Source organism: Manacus vitellinus, unplaced genomic scaffold, assembly GCF_001715985.3.
Source record: "Manacus vitellinus isolate BGI_N305 unplaced genomic scaffold, ASM171598v3 scaffold_2_pilon, whole genome shotgun sequence".
Lineage (NCBI taxonomy): Eukaryota > Metazoa > Chordata > Aves > Passeriformes > Pipridae > Manacus > Manacus vitellinus.
In genome coordinates this window covers 13,887,744-13,905,294 of record NW_021940208.1, presented here as the reverse complement: position 1 = coordinate 13,905,294, position 17,551 = coordinate 13,887,744, and the positions used below count along the sequence as shown (strand labels likewise).

The window sequence follows — 17,551 nt, the reverse complement described above, 5'->3', positions numbered from 1 at the left end:
CCATATTATATAAGGAAGGAACAAAGATGGGTTATTTTGGCAAAAAAGTGGCAACACATAAACTTATGGAATTAATGGTGGTCCTTATCTTCCCATGATACAAAAGGATGGTTGCAGGCAGTAAGAGTGGGAAAGCTAGTTAAATACCTACTAGTACACTGGTGGCTGTTGAGGAACCTGTGCTGTTTGGGGGTTTAGTGTTGTTAATTTGTTGCGTTTGTGACATCTGCGTTTTTTGGATGCGTGGATTGCTTATATTCAGATTGCTGAGGTAAACAGTTGTGATGAACAATGTTGGTGCACCGAAGAGGGATGATGGAGCTTCATCCATGATATGTTTTCTTGTAACAGTTTCATAGTGGTGAGAAATAGGATTTAAAGAGGATGTGCTGACCTCAAACTTGTTGAGGAAAAACTTTTATTTCTGATGGAGACCTGAATCAAGTTTTGTTTTTATCACACTGGAAAGAAAAGGTAATTGCATGAAAGTTATGTTCAGATTTTTGTAAGGTATGTGGTCTAATAGTTAAGGAGGGGAAAACCTGACTTGCGATTAGTTTTACACAACAGTTCTTATCATTCCAAAATAATTGTCTTGTTGCTGTAACACCCATGTGAGCTGAGAGTGGGCTGGTGTTATTGGTTTTTTCAGTGTACAAAAAGCGAAAAATCAAATGTAGGGTGATATGTGACTCTGTGAAAGAAAACTATTAAGATCTTAATCAAGAATATAAGAGCCAAATCTCTCTCTTTTTCTACCATTAAATATCACTGCCCAACTTTTGGAAGGCTTGCCTGCATCTGAGGTGCAGACTGAGTGACTTGCTCTTGGCAGAACTGATCAGAATGTGCAGAAGGAGCTGTAAGTCATTCCCCATGCATTCGGTCTTCATAAGTAAAGTTGGAGCATGCTTAGGCTACACCAGAAAAATATGCTTATGCCCATGATTTGGACAGCTTTTCTGTTTGACTGTTCCTTCAGGCTGCATCTGCCTGCCTGTATCCCAGAAGTATTAGAAAGATGCTGACTGCTGAAGACTGCCCAGTGTTTACCCTAATACAGAGAACCTCAAACTCCAACTCTTTTCTTCTTTTTTTTTCTCCTCAGTCTTCTTTTCTGACTGTGAGGTGTTAAAGGTGTTTTCTACATTTTTCTTCACAGGCTCTGTTTCATCCTAAAGTTTAGTGTTTCTGTTCTTTTCAAAAAGATTTTTTTTCTACTGGCTCATTTACCATTGATGGATTGAGGAGAATCCTAGTGAATACCTGTGTTCTGCTAAGAGGAGTGAGAAGAGTAAACAAAGACCTTGGTTTTTCCATGCTTTTTCCTTAAATAGATCCATAGAATCACTTAGGTTGGAGAAGACCTCTAGGATCATCTAGTCCAGCCATTAATCTGGCACTGCCAAGTCCACCACTAAACCAGGTCCCCAAGAGCTACATCTGCATGTCTCTTAAATACCTCCAGGGATGCTGATTCTACCACTTTCCTGGGCAACCTGTTCCAATGCCTCCCTTTCAGAAGGGGTTTTTCACAACAGCACAGAGAAAGTATGGGATTTCTGTAAGCACATGCAGGATTCAGATGTTTTAACATGATTATTTGCTTTGTTACAATTCAGTCGTTGATACTGTGCCTTAATTTTTCTCTCCTTTTTTTTTTATAAACTTGTTGACATGAAAGGTGAGGAGTTACATTACTTTCTTATTAGTAATCCAGGCTTTCAGGTAAGTTTAGTGGTACTGCAAGTATTAGTGCTAGCCTGCCTCTTGTCTTCTTTCAGTTTTTCTTTCCCATGAGTGAATAGCTGTCATTTAAATGAGTAGTCCTGCTGGATCTAATCAGTAGGTGCTGCTGCTGCTCCTTTTCTGTATCCACACAATCATGGTAGCTGAAAGGATGTAGTTTTATTTATAGTACTGTGTCACGTAGGAGTTCTATTCTTTTGGGGCAGTAGCTTGTTATGCTGAAACCAGAAAGATGATCTTTGTCCTGGATGACTTTACAGGTAACTTTTAGGACAGAAGAGAGAACAGATGGGTGTTAGAGGTAAATGCCAGACCACACAACTTCCTTATAAGAGAAAGAGGAGGCACTGATCTCTTCTCTCTGGTGACCAGTGACAGCACCCAAGGGACTGGCCTGAAGCTGTGTCAGGGGAGGTATAGATTGGATATTAGAAAAAGGTTCTTCACCCAGAGGGTGTTTGAGCACTGGAACAGGCTCCCCAGAGAAGTGATCACAGCACCAAGCCTGACAGAGTTCAAGAAGTGTTTGGTCACTGCTCTCAGGCACATGGTGTGACTCTTGGGGATGCTTCTGTGCAGGGCCAGGAGTTGGACTTGAATGATCCTTGTGGGTCCCTTCCAACTCAGCGTGTTCTGTGATTCTGCGAAAGGGATGTAGCTGCAAATAGTTTCAATATGCCACAAGAGCCTGATAATTACACCACTGGTTTTTAATTCCTTGTAAGCTGGGTGATAGAGAAGAGAATGAAGGAGACAACTAGAACAAAAACAGTGAATGTACGTGCATGTTTGGGGGACCTTCCAAGCATGATGAGTACTTGGGGTACATTTCTAGCCTTATTGTGCTGAGAAGGTGCTGGGCACCGACATACAGGGCTCTCGGGATCACTAAGCCAGTATTCTTGTAATATGAAATTTGTGTGCAGAATATGTATATGCTGGCTTTTTCTTTAAAGCCTAAAATTAACTGTACTTTACATTGTTGTACAGATAAATACTATCTTAATGCAGTGAAAGCAGTAGACTGTGAGCTTTAAGCTCCCTCTGGTGGATGTATAGTACAGTTTAAACCTTGATTGTTGTACTTGTCTCTTCTGGACAGTTATTAGAGTCTAAGTGTGTAATGTATCATTAAATTATTGTGATTTTTAAAATCAGTACAGGAATATGATGTGCTATGTACCCTCCCAAGGTGCCTAAGGTCTCTGTAACTGGACTTCAGAGAAGTAGAGGAGTTAAAATAATGTAAAATAAGAGATCTATTTCATAGTTATTATAAGCATAAAGGGGGTATTTCGCATAATAATTCTGGGTTTTTTAGCGGTGCTATAGTTTGCAACTGATATCCCTGAAAGTGCCTTTAATACAGAATGGTGAAAACAGACAGGATCTCTGTATGAAAAACTCAAATGTTAATGCAAAGTTAGTTCAAGATCAGGTAGCTCTGATTTGATCTTCTTGCTCTAAAAATGTAAATATAAATTACCCAACTTGAAAAATGTTATGCTTTGTCACGCCTAAAGGATTCTTCCTAACATGACTGTAGTTATTGAGGCTTCACAAGACTGCAGAGTTGTGAGCTGCAAGGTCAGTACTGTTGAAAGGGAAACGTTACTCCACTCCTTTTCTCTCTATTGTTGCACTGGCACTTGTCTGGTTTTTTGATGCTTTATTAAAGTAATAAAAGAGTGTTCATTCCTCTTGCCCCTGTGCCCCCCTCACACTTTGTGTTTTTGGGGTTTTTTTGTGGGCTAGTTGATAGAAGGGATCATGGTTCTTTGTACATTTGCACAAATGCTTGCCCATACAATGAGGGAAAAATGTGGGGATTGCTTTTTTGTTTGGTAGATTTGGTTTACTTGCCGTAGCACTGACTGAAGCGTGTGTTAAGCTGTTGCTGTGTAGGTCATTCTTGCGTTTTTGATAACCTGCACCAAGTATTCTTTTGGCATTCAGTACTGCTGGTTCTGTTGCAGGGAATGTAGCTAAGGTCCATGCAGAGAAGTACTGTCCTTCAGACTGCAGAAGGCATGTGTGGTTGGGAGCAGCTCCTGCTGATGGCTGGCTGCATGCAGAAGACTTGAGGCTTTATCACAGAAATGTTGCATATCCCATTTGATAAGGCTGCTTTACAAGTTTACGTTTGATTAAAAAGTTCTTAAAGCTTGAGTTTCTGCATTGGATTGGAGTTCACTGCAGCTCAGTGTCTTGGAAAGACTTGGACCGTGCCATGGAGCTTACTTCTGTCTCAGATATACAGCAGTGTGTAATGTACCAAATATCCAGAAGTTTTCCTGTGTGTATATCTGCCTGCAGCGTGCTGACTTAGTCCCTGAGACGCTGCTCCAAGGATGTGGAAGAGGGACATGAACTGAAGGCACACTGCATCTATGCATGTGCCCAGCCTAACAGTGAACTGCTGTCTGCTCGGAAGGGGGCATGGACAAACACTGTGGTCTTGTCCCCAGAGCTGGTAAGAGCTGTCCTGCACAGGTTCAAATCACTGTCCAGGGACATCCTGCCCTCAAACTGGCTGTAGAGCAGAGCAGGTTTGTGAAGGGACAGAGCATTTATTCTGCATAAGCCATGTTCCTCCACTACTTATTTTTCTCCCCGCACAGACATTCTTCATATCTGCACAGGAAAAGCTGTGAGAGTCAAAAATTTGCTATGTAAGGAGGTGGACAGCTGTTTATTAGGACCCCCTTGATCAAAGGATCAGCAGCCTGCTTTTCCTTGCTTCATTTACTCAGATTATTAAATTGTAATCTCTGGTGTTATTTCCTCTTATGCGAGTCTTCTGTCATCTTGTGTTCCATCAAGGATGAAAGAATTAAATCAGATTTGATATGTTTTATTTACTGGCAAATATTTCACTTAAGTTAAAAACCTTGATCTGTATGCTAAGGTCTTAGTGCTTTTATTCCCAAAGCAGTGGGTATAAATCACAACCAAAAGATAGGTGGCACCCATGTTCTCCTCAGATTGCTAGGGACAGGACTGGAATTTGGAGTTTGGAAGTTCAATAACCTATGCTATCACCTTGACCTGGCTCTGCAGTTTGAATGTGATCTTTCTACATGTGCAATCAAAGGTGCTTTAGTTCTGCTTACCCTGTTTGTGGTATCAATCCCTTGCAAGAGCATCGTGTGCCATGTGCTCGTTCAGATAAATCCCAAATAGCAGAAATTGGAGAATATTGGTGGCAGAAGTGGAGTGTGGTGTTGTGAGCAGCTGATGGTTTCTGCAGGGTTGTTTTTACCTTGTGGGACAGTGTGAGGGAATTCCTGGAGTTGCTTCATGAGGTGAGACTGCAGTGCAGGCAATTAACTCACCTGTGCTCTGTAGGCACCTCGCAGTGGTCCAGGTTATTGTGTAGTTTTATGCTTTACCTGGAGCTGATTTTCAGGTAGAAACCACCATGGAGCTGCCTTTCAGCAGCAGAGCAGCAAGTATTACCTGAGCAGCCAAGGTGCCCAGGAGGTAAGGGAATGGGTGTAAGCAGCTGGGGAACCACTTATAGCCATCCCCAAATAGGCTCAGCTGTCTCTTCAATTGCACTCAAGTCTTCAGGATGTCAACTTCAACATTAAACACTAGAGGGTAGTATGTTACTGACAATGCTTTATTTTTGGATGTATTTGTAGTGATTTTTTAATCCCTTGAATTTATTACACAATTAGATATTTTAAAACAAATGTAGAACTAAAGAAAAAACAGTACTTTGCTCCTGAGTCTGAGCATGTGCAGCAGCATTTAGTAGTGTGCAGTAATATTTTTGGTTTGAGTAGAAAAATGGGTTGAATTTAGATCACATTTAGCTTTCTTCAGAAGCATCATTAGGAACACTATATTTAGAATTATTCACTCTCTGCTTGATGTCTCAATATTCACACTTATGTACATGTAATGTAAATACACAGTGGTATATAAGAAGAGGCTATGACTGAGAAAGAGCAAGTAGTTTTGCCTGGAGATACTTGGTTTTGATGTTTAACAAGGCAACATTTCTAAGTTCATGACAATTGCTCTTACTATATTTACAATCAGGATGGGGTTTCAGTGCTTGAATAACTTTTTTTTTTTTCCAGGCACCACCTTCCATGGTCAATAATGAACAACGCCAACATGCTGAGCACATATTCTTATCATTTAGAAAATCAAAATCACCATTTGCTGTTTGCAAACACATTTTGGGTAAGTTTTAATAAATGAAGTTAAATATGTACATGCTTTTATAATTGGAACTGTGCTGTTCTTCTGCAGCTGGGAGTATGAACATCAGTTTTGATTTTGATGGGGGGTAGTTTTTGATGAAGGGTGAAGCCTATTGCTGCCTTTTTTTGATTTATGTCCAGCTGTTTTGTTAAAGAAAAACAGAAAAGTTTCTGTCCACCTGGTAAAAGCAGGTGATTTGAAATTGTGTGATTATACCTGTGGAAAAGGAAAGAGATAGGCAGATGTCACCCTTTATCAGAAATTTCTTTGATTTTAATGAAAATGCTGTAAATGTGGTTGTGTTAACAAGTCTTTAAGAATAAATCTGTTTTTACAGGTGCTATAGAGACTTATTAGAGTTGGGCAGCTAAATAATCTGAAAATTACAGGAGCAGTAATGATGTAGCAAGCACCATTGTACTAACCAGATGTGAGTGTTGGGGGAAGGCAACGGGGAGGTTTCGGTGAAAGCTGACTCTGAGCCCCAATGAGGGAAACCTAGAAGTTTATGCAAAAGAACACATGCCAAAACCACAAAAAGCAACTTTTCTTTCAAAGCATTTGCCAGAATGAGCAGAGAAATATTAGAATTCTGTTTAAAATATTATTATTTTCATACTTCATTCATTCCACAGTATTTTTTTTAACAGTTATTTCTAAATTTACTGGATTGAGACTTAAATTCATGAATATTATGATGTCAATATTGCAGGCCTACTACTGTATTTTTAAATTATACTGTGATATATAGAGCAGGGTGTGCTTCTTTTCCTACACCCACTTCCCAAACCAAATGTTTTTCTACAAATGGATTTCTTCTGGTTTTAGCATATTATAGGAGTACTTCATCTGGTCCTGAAGACTGCAATCACAGTTTTTGCTTTATGGGTCAGCAAAATTGAGGCTATTTATTGTCACAACTTGGTTGTTGAAAAGGGAGAGGCAGGGATTATGAAATCAGGAACTAGAGAATGGTGACAAGCTGTTCATGACGAAGAATAAAAGAGGAAGTGTAGAAGGAATATATGCTGATCAGGATGGGCAGGAACCAGAGGAACAAAGTAGATGACTTTAAAAAGAAACAGGAAAAAATGGTCAAGGCAGGAACTGGAAGGGATGTAGAGAGAGATAAAAAGGATGTTGATGTCATTTGTGGAAAGAGGAGTATGTGAATGATACAGGGAGAATAATGGAGATGATGAGCATAAGGAAAAGGGGAACAGCCGCTACTCTGCCGTTTCTTTAAAAACCTGGACTTGAACCCAGGAAGCACTAGAGTCTACGTTCTTCTGCTGTAAGCTTATAGCTGTTCAGTGTACTGCCAAAGCCTGCCCTCCCTTTCTTTAGTAACTTCACGTAGAGGATAACAGTGCTCTGGCTAGTTATAAGCTTACACTGGGGGCTGGAGATCTGTGCTGTTAATGATTCCAGTTGTGCATCTGCAGTTCTTGACACAAAAGAGAAATTCCATCCTTTTTTATTTGCATTCTCTGTTTTGTGTGAGCTTTGTACAGTTAGAAAAGCCAAAGACCTGGAAGTTGACAAATGCCAGCATTAAAATTCCCATGCAGGAATAAATCAGTTCAGTTTTATGTGTGTGTTAGACATACACAATAATCTTTTACTTAAGTAGTTACTTAGTTTTCCAAATTAAGCTAAGTTGATTTTAAGGTGGTTCATTTTGATTTAAGCATGTTTATCTGTGTAGGTTTAGATTTGGAGCCTGATTAAATAACATAAAAATACCGTAGCAAATTAGCTGCCATCTTGGATGTAGAACTTGCATATAATGGAAATTTATATTATAAACTTGCTTGTATGTAATTGGAGGAAGAAAGTTTGTTTTGTAGTGGTTTAAACCCCTTCATCTCATGACTGATGTTTTTTCAAACAAACTCAGTTTTTCTAGTCCTGTGGGTCACCCACTATGCTTCTTGTTTGGGAATTTTATTTCACCATTTTCATCCTGTGGCTACACCCTTTCTTAATGTTCTTCTTGTGTTTTCTGCAGAGCTCAGAATGTTTTGAAACTGGCTTTTGAGATACTACCTGCTATTTCCAAGTTAAAATTTTTAAAAGCAAAGTAACAACAACAACAAAAAAGTCTCTGTAGCTTTCTATTTAATAGGAATTATATTCATATTCTGGCATTTCTCTTTAAATTGTACTTTGTAATCACCAAACTGTTACCTTTCTCCAGAACATATTTTTATACTTTCTGTAGTGCATCTGTAAACTTAGTAATCCCATATTCAAATAATAAGGACCAATGATTCCTACACTGTGGTCAGAAGTTATGTTTTGATTACCCTAAGATAAATATGGAAGCTTTAACATGATGTAGAAAACTTCAAATACTAGTCTGTAACATTTTTGCTTGGATAATTAAACACAAATATTATCTTTAAGTGTAAGCGGACATGTTTCTCTTTATGTCAGCTTAGTCACTTTAATTATTTAAGATGTTGGGACTAAATCATCTTGTTTATTTTGTTCCCCAGTTGTGTTAGCATTCTTATTCCTGATCTTTGAACCAGCCTTGTAGCATAGACAACTTTTCTCTTAAGTCACTGGCTTGAATAATATTGGACAACTTAATAATTGGGTTATTGATTATTTCTCCTCCTTGGTTTTTATAGCAACAAAATCCCATTTATTAATAAATAATAGTAAATTCCATTAGTTTTCTTTTGTTGGAAATACATTCAAGCTGAATACATGCATGTCTTCTAATACTCAAGTTACCTTTGTTTTTCCCCACAGAAACTAGTAAAGTAGACTATGTCCTTTTTCAAGCTGCTACAGCGATAATGGAAGCAGTTGTAAGAGAATGGATTCTCTTGGAAAAAACTAGCATCGAGTCACTGCGAACATTCCTTCTAACCTATGTCTTACAAAGGCCTAAGTGAGTATCAAAAACATACTTCTGAACTTGTGGGATCCTCCATAAAGTCTGGGTTATCCTTTTTGTTTCCCAAGGTAGTGGCGGAAGACCATTATAACAATAATTTGTCTTCCATTCTTAGCAGTTAACTTCTGTAGAGTTGTCAGCTTTCCCTTATGAATTCACACAAAATATTTGAAAAAGAAATGTATTTAAAGTTTATTGAGCATTGATGTCCAGAATTATCTGCAACTATGTTTGTGCAATGTTGTTTGCAGCCTTCAAAAGTACGTTCGGGAGCAGATTTTATTAGCAGTAGCGGTGATAGTGAAACGGGGATCATTAGACAAATCAATCGACTGCAAAAGCATTTTTCACGAAGTCAGCCAGTTGATCAGCAGTGGTAACCCCACTGTGGTAAGTATTTATTTTTTTTCTTCAAAATTTAAGCAATCTGTATCAACAGTTTAAGTTGTTATATACTTAGTGACTATAAAATATTTTACACTTCTCTTATCCAATTAGTAGTTGAGTTGATAGCTATTAAGCAATCATTTACCAAGTTGGAGATGTTTTTTTTAATGTTTTGAGACTAGGGTTAGTATGTGTAGTTCTTTGGTTCACGATTAGACCATATTTTTTAGGGAATAAGTTTTTCTGAATAGCTGCTTTAAATGCCATAGTTGTGGGTTGATGGTTTGTTTTGGCCATTTTTTTTGGTGTGGATTTGGAATTTTTTTTTTTTTTATTCCTCTGGTTTTCTTTAATCAAATAGCAAGATCTAAAAAGGATTTTCCTTTAGCTGAGAGGTTCTCTGAACACTGTTCCCCTTCCATCTGTGCAGTGCTGCACTCTTTCTGTGGCTCAGCTGTTGGAATAGACTATTGAGCAAGAGGCATAGGCCTCTGCTATTCTCTGAGAGGCTAGTAGGTGGAGAGAAAGGGGTGTGAGGAAGTAAAATGTGGAATGGAAATACAAAACTTATTCTCAATTTAATGTCATACTACTAGGGGTAAGTGTTACCTTCGATACTGAGCTCAAAGTGGAAACAAGGTGTCCAATATCTATCTATGCATTTAGTGAAATTCCGTTTGCTATGCCAGGGGATAAGTTTAGAATAGGTCATAATAGAGGCATGTAACTAGAGATTAAAGAGAGGTGATTTTTTTCTCCTACCAAAAGAAAATCAAAGAGTATGTAGATCCCATGCTGAAACTTTAACTGAAGCTTTTCTCAAACAAAAATCTTGAGGGAATTGGCTCATAACACTGCTGAGCGTTCAGAGCAGCAGTTGTACTAGATGTGAGCAGCGAATGTTTAACTCTGAAAATTCAATCAAAGTGTGCTAGAAGTAATGCAGCTCTTCATAGTCCTAAAAATAGTGTATCACCTTTGAGCACAAGTAATATCCCTCCTGGGTATGGAAATGTCATTTATTCTTGTAAACCTTAATTTCAGTTATTTACCATCTTAGCCTTTTCGTTGTACATAATTTGGATAGAAATCTGTATTTGCTTAGCACAACAGAGTTAATGCTTTTTTCCAGGAAACATAGTCCTGTTATTGAAATGGAGTTTTACAGTTGAGGTTTTCAAGTTTTATGCACAACGCTGTGTATGCTCATGTAGTTTATAGGATTTTTCAGTAAAAATAGAAAAGTGCAGTAAATAGAAACCTGGATGTTGACAGAGAAGTCCTCTTTGAACTAACTCTTGCACGATTCAATTTCTGCAGCTGTATTCTGTGCATGCAGTGGTGTACAGACACGCTGCACTGACCACAGCATCCAGCAAGCTAAGACTGCCTGCTGCAAGTGTATCATCCCAGGCATGCTGCAGAACAGCACATCACAGAGGAGCTCTGGCTGGTGGAAGGGGCAGTGTTTCACTCTTCTCCAAGTTCATCTCACTGCCAAGTTGGGCTTAGTTTTATATTTCCCTTTATCCACCTCTCTTCACAAGTATTACTTTCTCCATAGTTTTTCCAAAGTATTAGTGCTCAAGTTGTAAGAATGTTGTTGAAAATGTCTAGGGTATATAATGATATCTTCTATTCTGGTATACTAATATGACTTACTAGCAGAAAATGACACGTGATGCTGCTGGAACATCTTTTCTGTGTGGCACCAGATACAGTTGTTAGTTTTGGGCAAACTGGTTATAAGCACATGCTTCCATATATATGTGAATGTTTACATTATAAACCAATTCTTATTCATAAAAACGTTCTTGCAATCTTCTGAAACTTTGCTGCAAGAGAGATTCTGGTACAGGTGCAGCTTCATGTGGCCCAGGACCGATGTATGCTGTAATAAGCAGCAATAAAATGGTGTGTTAGCACAGTACCTGCCACAACTGCATTCTGAATGGGGTCAGGACATGTCTCCTGCATAAATATATAACAACTTTGAAAGGTTGTGTGAAATAATTCATATGATGAATTATCCATGTATCTTTTCAAATATGGCTAGGTGACTTTTTTCTTCACTGGTGTCCCTGTATCATCCAGCAGTGCTCATCTGTGTGAGACCTCAGTCGTGCAGTTGCCTTGTTGCCATGTGAAGTCTCAGCTGAGGGTGCTTCAGGGTATGGTGAGAAGCTGAGGGAGTGGTGCTGCTCTCAAGATCCAAGATGTGCGGTCGGGACAGTGCCATGAACTGTCATGGATGTTTCTGGAGATGTGTTTATACTAGTTATTTATAAAAACAGGTCCTCATCCAAGTTAGGGAGGAGGCTAGGGATATAGATGTTGGGGGAGATCAGCAGATGTTTTCCAGCCTTCCATGCCTCCCTATGGAAGGAGTAATTCGATTTTTTTGACGTCTTTCCTGTAGAGTGCATTTTTTCCTGATGTGCATTCTTGCCTCCATATAAACTCAAGTTTCAGAAGTCTGTGATACCTTTGTGACTATAAATTCTTTGTCAATTCTCTTGGTCACCTTTTGTATCCCTCCCAGACTTCTACTCCATGTTTCCGCTGACCTTCTGCCTGAGGTTCACTCCAGCAGCTGAGAAATAACAGATGGAGTCAGCAGCAGGTCACTTCATACTTAAAAATGTTTAAAGCTCTTAAATGAGAGCTATCAGCAGCTCTTACTTGCTGATAATGGCTTTCTACAGCAGTTTGTAAGTCAGAGGAAGTCCTTTTTTAAAAAGTAGTGTTCTCTTGCCTGCTTCCTGCTTACTTTTTCCACTCTGTTGGCTCTGAAGCTTCTTGACCCTTCTTCGCCTTGCAAGAATAAAGTAAATACTTAATCTTTTCCATTCTGTGCAGCCCTCCACCCAGTTTCTGTCAGACATCTGTACTAGCTTTGTGATCATTAGACAGTCCTGGTCCGTGAAATCTTTCAGACTCTTCAGCAACATCTTGTCAGGATCACGTCTTTATGGGTGGAATAATAAGGAGGGCAGTGAATGTAGAAGGTACTGTCTGTTGTGTGTGTCCTTTTGCAGGATTTGATATGCTTAATACCTTAATATTAGTTAAAAATATCTTTAGAGATGGATGTATTTTGAGGATGGAACTTGAAGGGATGTTGTGGCAAACTGACATGTGAGCAAGACTGATGGATAAACTGTTGAGAATGAAAAGATGAAAAGGAAATTAGAAGGCAGAGAAGGTGAGGAATAGTGACGAGAGGAAGAAAGTGGTCAGGAGATGAAAAAGATGGCTTTAGTATTGAGTAATCTTTTAATAGTGGAACACAGTGTACGTACGAGGGAAATAACAGGGCACTAAGGAAAGGTTATACTACAGGGATGGGAAGGATGCATGATTAGAGCCAGCTTTTGAACCTGGAGTGCTGGCTTCTGCTGCTGGTTCTCTGCCATTTGGTCCTTTATGAATCTAATGGAAGAAACCTTTTCTGAGAACAGAAAGTGAACTTTGAGTCTGACTTCTTAGTTATTAGAACTGAGTTTAGGTAGTAGTCCTCTGGGAGGACAAGGATTAGCTTTGGAGTTCTTGATTTTGTTTCTCCTGGCTCCTCCTGTAGCATTGGTAAAAGCCATCCTCCTGCTTATGAAGGAGAATGTGTAATCTCCCTTCAATAGCAATTTCAGGGTCTCTTTTCAAAAATCTTCAACTCTAGGGGACCAAGCTTCTGGCAGTAGACACAGTATCATGAGCCAATCTTAAAATGCTAAATACATGTTTTCTATCACTGATTTCAAGATTTTTGAGAATTTTGTGGGCCAAGTTTTTCTCAACTACAAATGCCTTCAATTTCTTGACCTTTTTTTTTTGTGTTAGAATATTCTGCTTTTGCATAGCAGAGGGATTTCATTTGTCCTTCATCCCTGCCAGAAAGACAGGAATCCTGGCAGCTAAGGTGACTGATTCCCAGGAGGAGGATCTCGTCTGCATGTGAACACAGTCAGATGGACTTTGTTTAAAACTGGACTGGAATATGGGTCACACCTTGATTTCTTCCAGAATGTGTAGGCAGATGCAGAGGGTCCAGGTGCTGTAGACCTGACATGGGACTGGGAAGCAACGGAAGCTGTGCTTTTTAGTATCTACAATGCATACAGTAGAATGTATTCTAATACAAAGCTCCATATCTGAAGCCTACGTTTTTTTCTGTATGTGGAAGGAGACTTGTCAAAACTTACTGGAAGAGCTCTGGATTCCTGACAGTTCCTTCTCTTTTAAAGTTTTTTAATCTGTTGTTCTGTTTCTCATTGTGATAGTTGGGCTAGAGAGAAGATCCAGATGCTTCAGGTTACCTAAAGCTTCTGGGGGATGTGCTATGAATGGATTTCATATGAGCAGTGGGAAATATTACTAAGAAAAACTCTAGACATTAATCTTCATTGAGATTAATCTATCCATTATAATGGCTACGTGGATAACTAGTTATATTTATTTAGCATTTACAGTTCTTATTTCTGTTCTTTGAAAGGAATTTTACTTCTGTAGCCCTGTCTAGCTGTTGCTGTCTCATGTGGTTGGGTAGGAGTTGGAGAGGTTCTCCTGACTTCTACGTTTTAACAAAAACATATGTACTATCCCCTCCCCCAGGCTGTATCTTCTGGTCTAATAAAATTGTTACCTTGTCCTATGAACCTCACTGGCCTCAAGATGTTGAGTATGAAAACCAGATGGTAAACCAGGATATTTAAGCTGTTCCTTCCTGCTGACAAGTGCTCTATGAAGGCCTAAGTTAGTGTGTTTAAAGGTTGGTTTGGGAATTTCAGGGATCCAGAAACTATTCCAAGTATGAGGTTAAAACTTGGTAGTAGGAATGTAAGAGAACTTTAAAACTCAAGTATTTTTTTTTGTAGTTGTATTAACCAGAGTGGCTTTTGCAGTTTTCAGATTTTTCTGTTGAAAGAGAGCCTGCTTTAGGAGAGATGCAATACAGCAAGACTCCAGCTTAGTTGCTTAATAACTTTTAACATTAGAAATTGATATCTCCCAGTATAGCAATTTACACTAGAGCCACAGTTTCAAAGGCAGGGTTGGGAAGTGAGAAAATGTGTTACAATGGAGAGATGGGCATCCTCTGTTTTATGCGTGGCATCCAGGACTCCTCATTTCCTCCATTTTGCCATCTCATGAGGTGTGTGCCTGTGGAGTCCCTCACCTGTGACATAGAAAGACATTATGGCTTTCTATGTGTTACACCTGTATTTCTTTTCTTACTGTGGTGATACAAATAAACAGACTTGAGGGGAAAAGCCTCTTGAAGATGTTTGTTGACCTGAGCTGCTTGGTCTTAAGTTCTTCTTCCTCTCAGAGGCACCACCCTTCAGATACATGTGTTCAGTAATAAACTGGATCTTTGTGGGAGTCTGCTTAAAAACACCCAGCCTTCTCCTTCACAACCTCTTATTTTTTTCTCTGGGCAGATCTGCTGTGGAGCACTCATTTGGCATATCTGGCAGTATGGCAGGCAGAGGTGGGCACTAAAGACCAGGAATGAGTACTGGGAAAAGGGGGGGAGGGATGACACCTGCCCATCAAAGAGCACTTGTTAGGATGGTGTATATTTAAAGCTGGGTGATACTGAAGGCAAGCTGCATGGCTAGTCTTACTGTTTGTTATTTCGAATTTAATTGAAAGTCTGATATTTGTTCATGCACCTGTTGTAGGAGTGAAGATTCAACTGGTGCCTTTCAGACAAAAACCTGGAGAGGGATATGTTACCTCTAGATAATCGATTTTCAGACCTTCACTTTTTTAGTGAGATTACTTTTTTTTACTCCTCCTGATTTCTGCTTCACAGCTTCACCTGTCTCCAGAGAAACAAAGAAAAGCATGTTTTGCACCCTATGCTCCAGCAAACTCTATCTGAACCTCTTCCATTATGAGTAGAGGCTGCTACTTCCCCTCTCTCTTTGGCCAAAGCCTGCATGCTTCACATGCCACAAGATCATCTTCCTCTGGCCCCCAGTGATTTGCAGAGGAATTGATTTTCTCTTTCTCAGCTCACCCTTGGGGCTTCCCCTTGGTTTGTCTGGTTCTCCTCAAGGAAGGGAAGCAAGGTCTCACCTGTTGTGCTGCTGTAGCTGTGGCGTGTTAACCTGACACTGGTCAATTGTCTTAGCACAGTGGCAGAGAGGGAATGAGAGGAAAGGAGTGTGCTGCCCAGCCAGTCCCTTACTGCTGACAGCACAGAACTGCAGCTGTGGATCCTATTCCTATCATCCTGTCCCTCCTCTACAGCTTATTTCCACCAGTTGGCTCATTTGGGAAAGAACAAACAGATAGAATTTAGTGCTTGCTTCTCTTTCTTCAGAATATATTCTGGTTTTCTTTGGTTAAGAACCACTACTTCAACTTCTGGGTCCCCCACTCACTTTGCAATACTCAGAAGGTGAAAAGTTGGAGTGGCCCCAGTTACTCCATATGTCTTTTCTGGTATTTCTTTTGGCCCTGTGGCCATCCTGTTAAACTTTCCATTTGTAGTTGCAGCTTACATTGGAGATTTAGATACTCTGAAAATGTTAGCAAATACAGCTGTGCTTATTCAAGGAAGTTAGGAAAGAAGTGTATTACTGCCTTTATAAAGAAAGCCTTGCTTTAAACAACTTATTTGGTAAAATTGCTTTGGACACATTCTCATTACAGAATTCCATCACCTAGAAGCAACATAGCAAGTTCTAGTAAATCTGATAGATTTTTTTAGTTTGTTGTTTTTGTTTTTTTTTTAAGTTCTTCCTGCTCTTGTGCAAGTTAAATGTAGATAGTTTAGGGATATTATTAAATATAAAGCCAGTTCTCTTTGATTTCAGTAACAGAGTTTGCCTTGTACAGGTGGAGACAAAAAGTCCTCTAAATGCATATTCCGGCTGGCAGTGATCTAATGTAACAGGGTAGATACTATGATTTTTTCTATGAAGGCAAGACCTTCATTCTTTTAAATACACTTACAACTTTTTCTGTAGGTATAAATAACACTTGTAGAGGGCATCGCATGATAGCTTAGGTTTTGCAGTAAAATAAATTATTTAATCAAACCTCTGACAGCCTAAGTGTATCTCTGCTCTGAATTTTAGAGCAGAGGAAACTGTTTTGGTGTTGTAGTTCATTTGGCTTTGTTGGCTTTTCTGCCTCAGAGCTGGTGTACCACATGTCCATTTTTTCCTAAGCTGTATTTGAACTCTTCTCCCCTTCAGATGCTTTGTAACCTAACTACCCTCAAATGAAGCAGTTCATTTATTCCATGGGCAGCGCAGGCACAAGTGTGAAATCCCTTCAAACATTATGGGTTTAACTTTTTTATAGGGGGCATTCCATTTGGCGGAATAAGTTGCATTTACCTTTTGCATCTGAGTTTTATCAATGATATATAAATGTTGTTTACTGTTAAAATGGTGCACAGTCTTTCTGTAGTGTCTGTTTCATTAGAGTAATTTAAAAAGAAAACCACTAAAACGATGTTACCGCTGGGTGTCTGATTGCCAAGTTAATCTCTTATCACAAGTCCCATTGATCTTCTGTTTGAGCAGCTGAGAGTCTATTTTATGTATAGTGATCTTTCATAAAGTTTATTCCTGGTAATAAAGCTAACTGGGGTGAGTGCCAAGCTATTCTCAGAGGCAATCCACTTTCAACAAGAGGAGGATTTTATTTTGTTAGATGGGGTTATTGTTTGGGTATGTACTTGTGGCAGAACTGGTGAAATTGCTAGCGAGTGAGTCAAACTGGGTTCAGAGGTGTACTCTTACTGGTATGAAGTTAATGGCATTACTGCACAATAGACATTCAGATCTGGCTTTTAATATGATGCCTAGAGTCACGTGCATTTTCTACTTATTACTATGTGGTATTACTAACTTGGATTGTTGATCTATTCTGTGGTGTGGCAAAAACCTTTATAAAAGAACCCAAAACCCCACCACAAAACAACAGAAAAAGCACTCCACCCTAGAATTGGATATGTATTAGTCACATTCAATATTCTTATGTGTAAGAAGAGGAAGTAATTTTAGTTCACAGAGAACACCAGTACTGGTTTCTCTGAAATTATGTTGTTTTTCAGATTTTTTAAATCTTTCTTCTAATAGTATTTGTGTTGATGTCGTTAGTGTCTTCACACCAAACATACCTGTAAATTAAAAAAATATAATTGAAAATATTAGTAGTTAACTTTGAGTAAAGTTACTTTATGAAAAGTCAAATTTTATTTTTAGTAAAGTGTACTTAAGCTATATTCCAGAGTTTCTGAAGTATTACTGTGTATTCAGGAGAATT

General features: G+C 39.0%; 1 protein-coding gene across 1 annotated transcript in view; it reads left to right on the top strand.

Annotated features, from left to right (window-relative positions):
* XPO4 (exportin 4) overlaps positions 1-17,551 on the top strand; it is a 74,039-nt gene that overhangs the window by 15,318 nt on the left and 41,170 nt on the right. Inside the window, exons 2-4 of the mRNA XM_018071321.2 lie at positions 5,841-5,946; positions 8,731-8,872; positions 9,130-9,268. Coding sequence (XP_017926810.1) covers positions 5,841-5,946; positions 8,731-8,872; positions 9,130-9,268 — 387 coding nt within the window. The remainder of the gene's footprint in view (positions 1-5,840; positions 5,947-8,730; positions 8,873-9,129; positions 9,269-17,551) is intronic.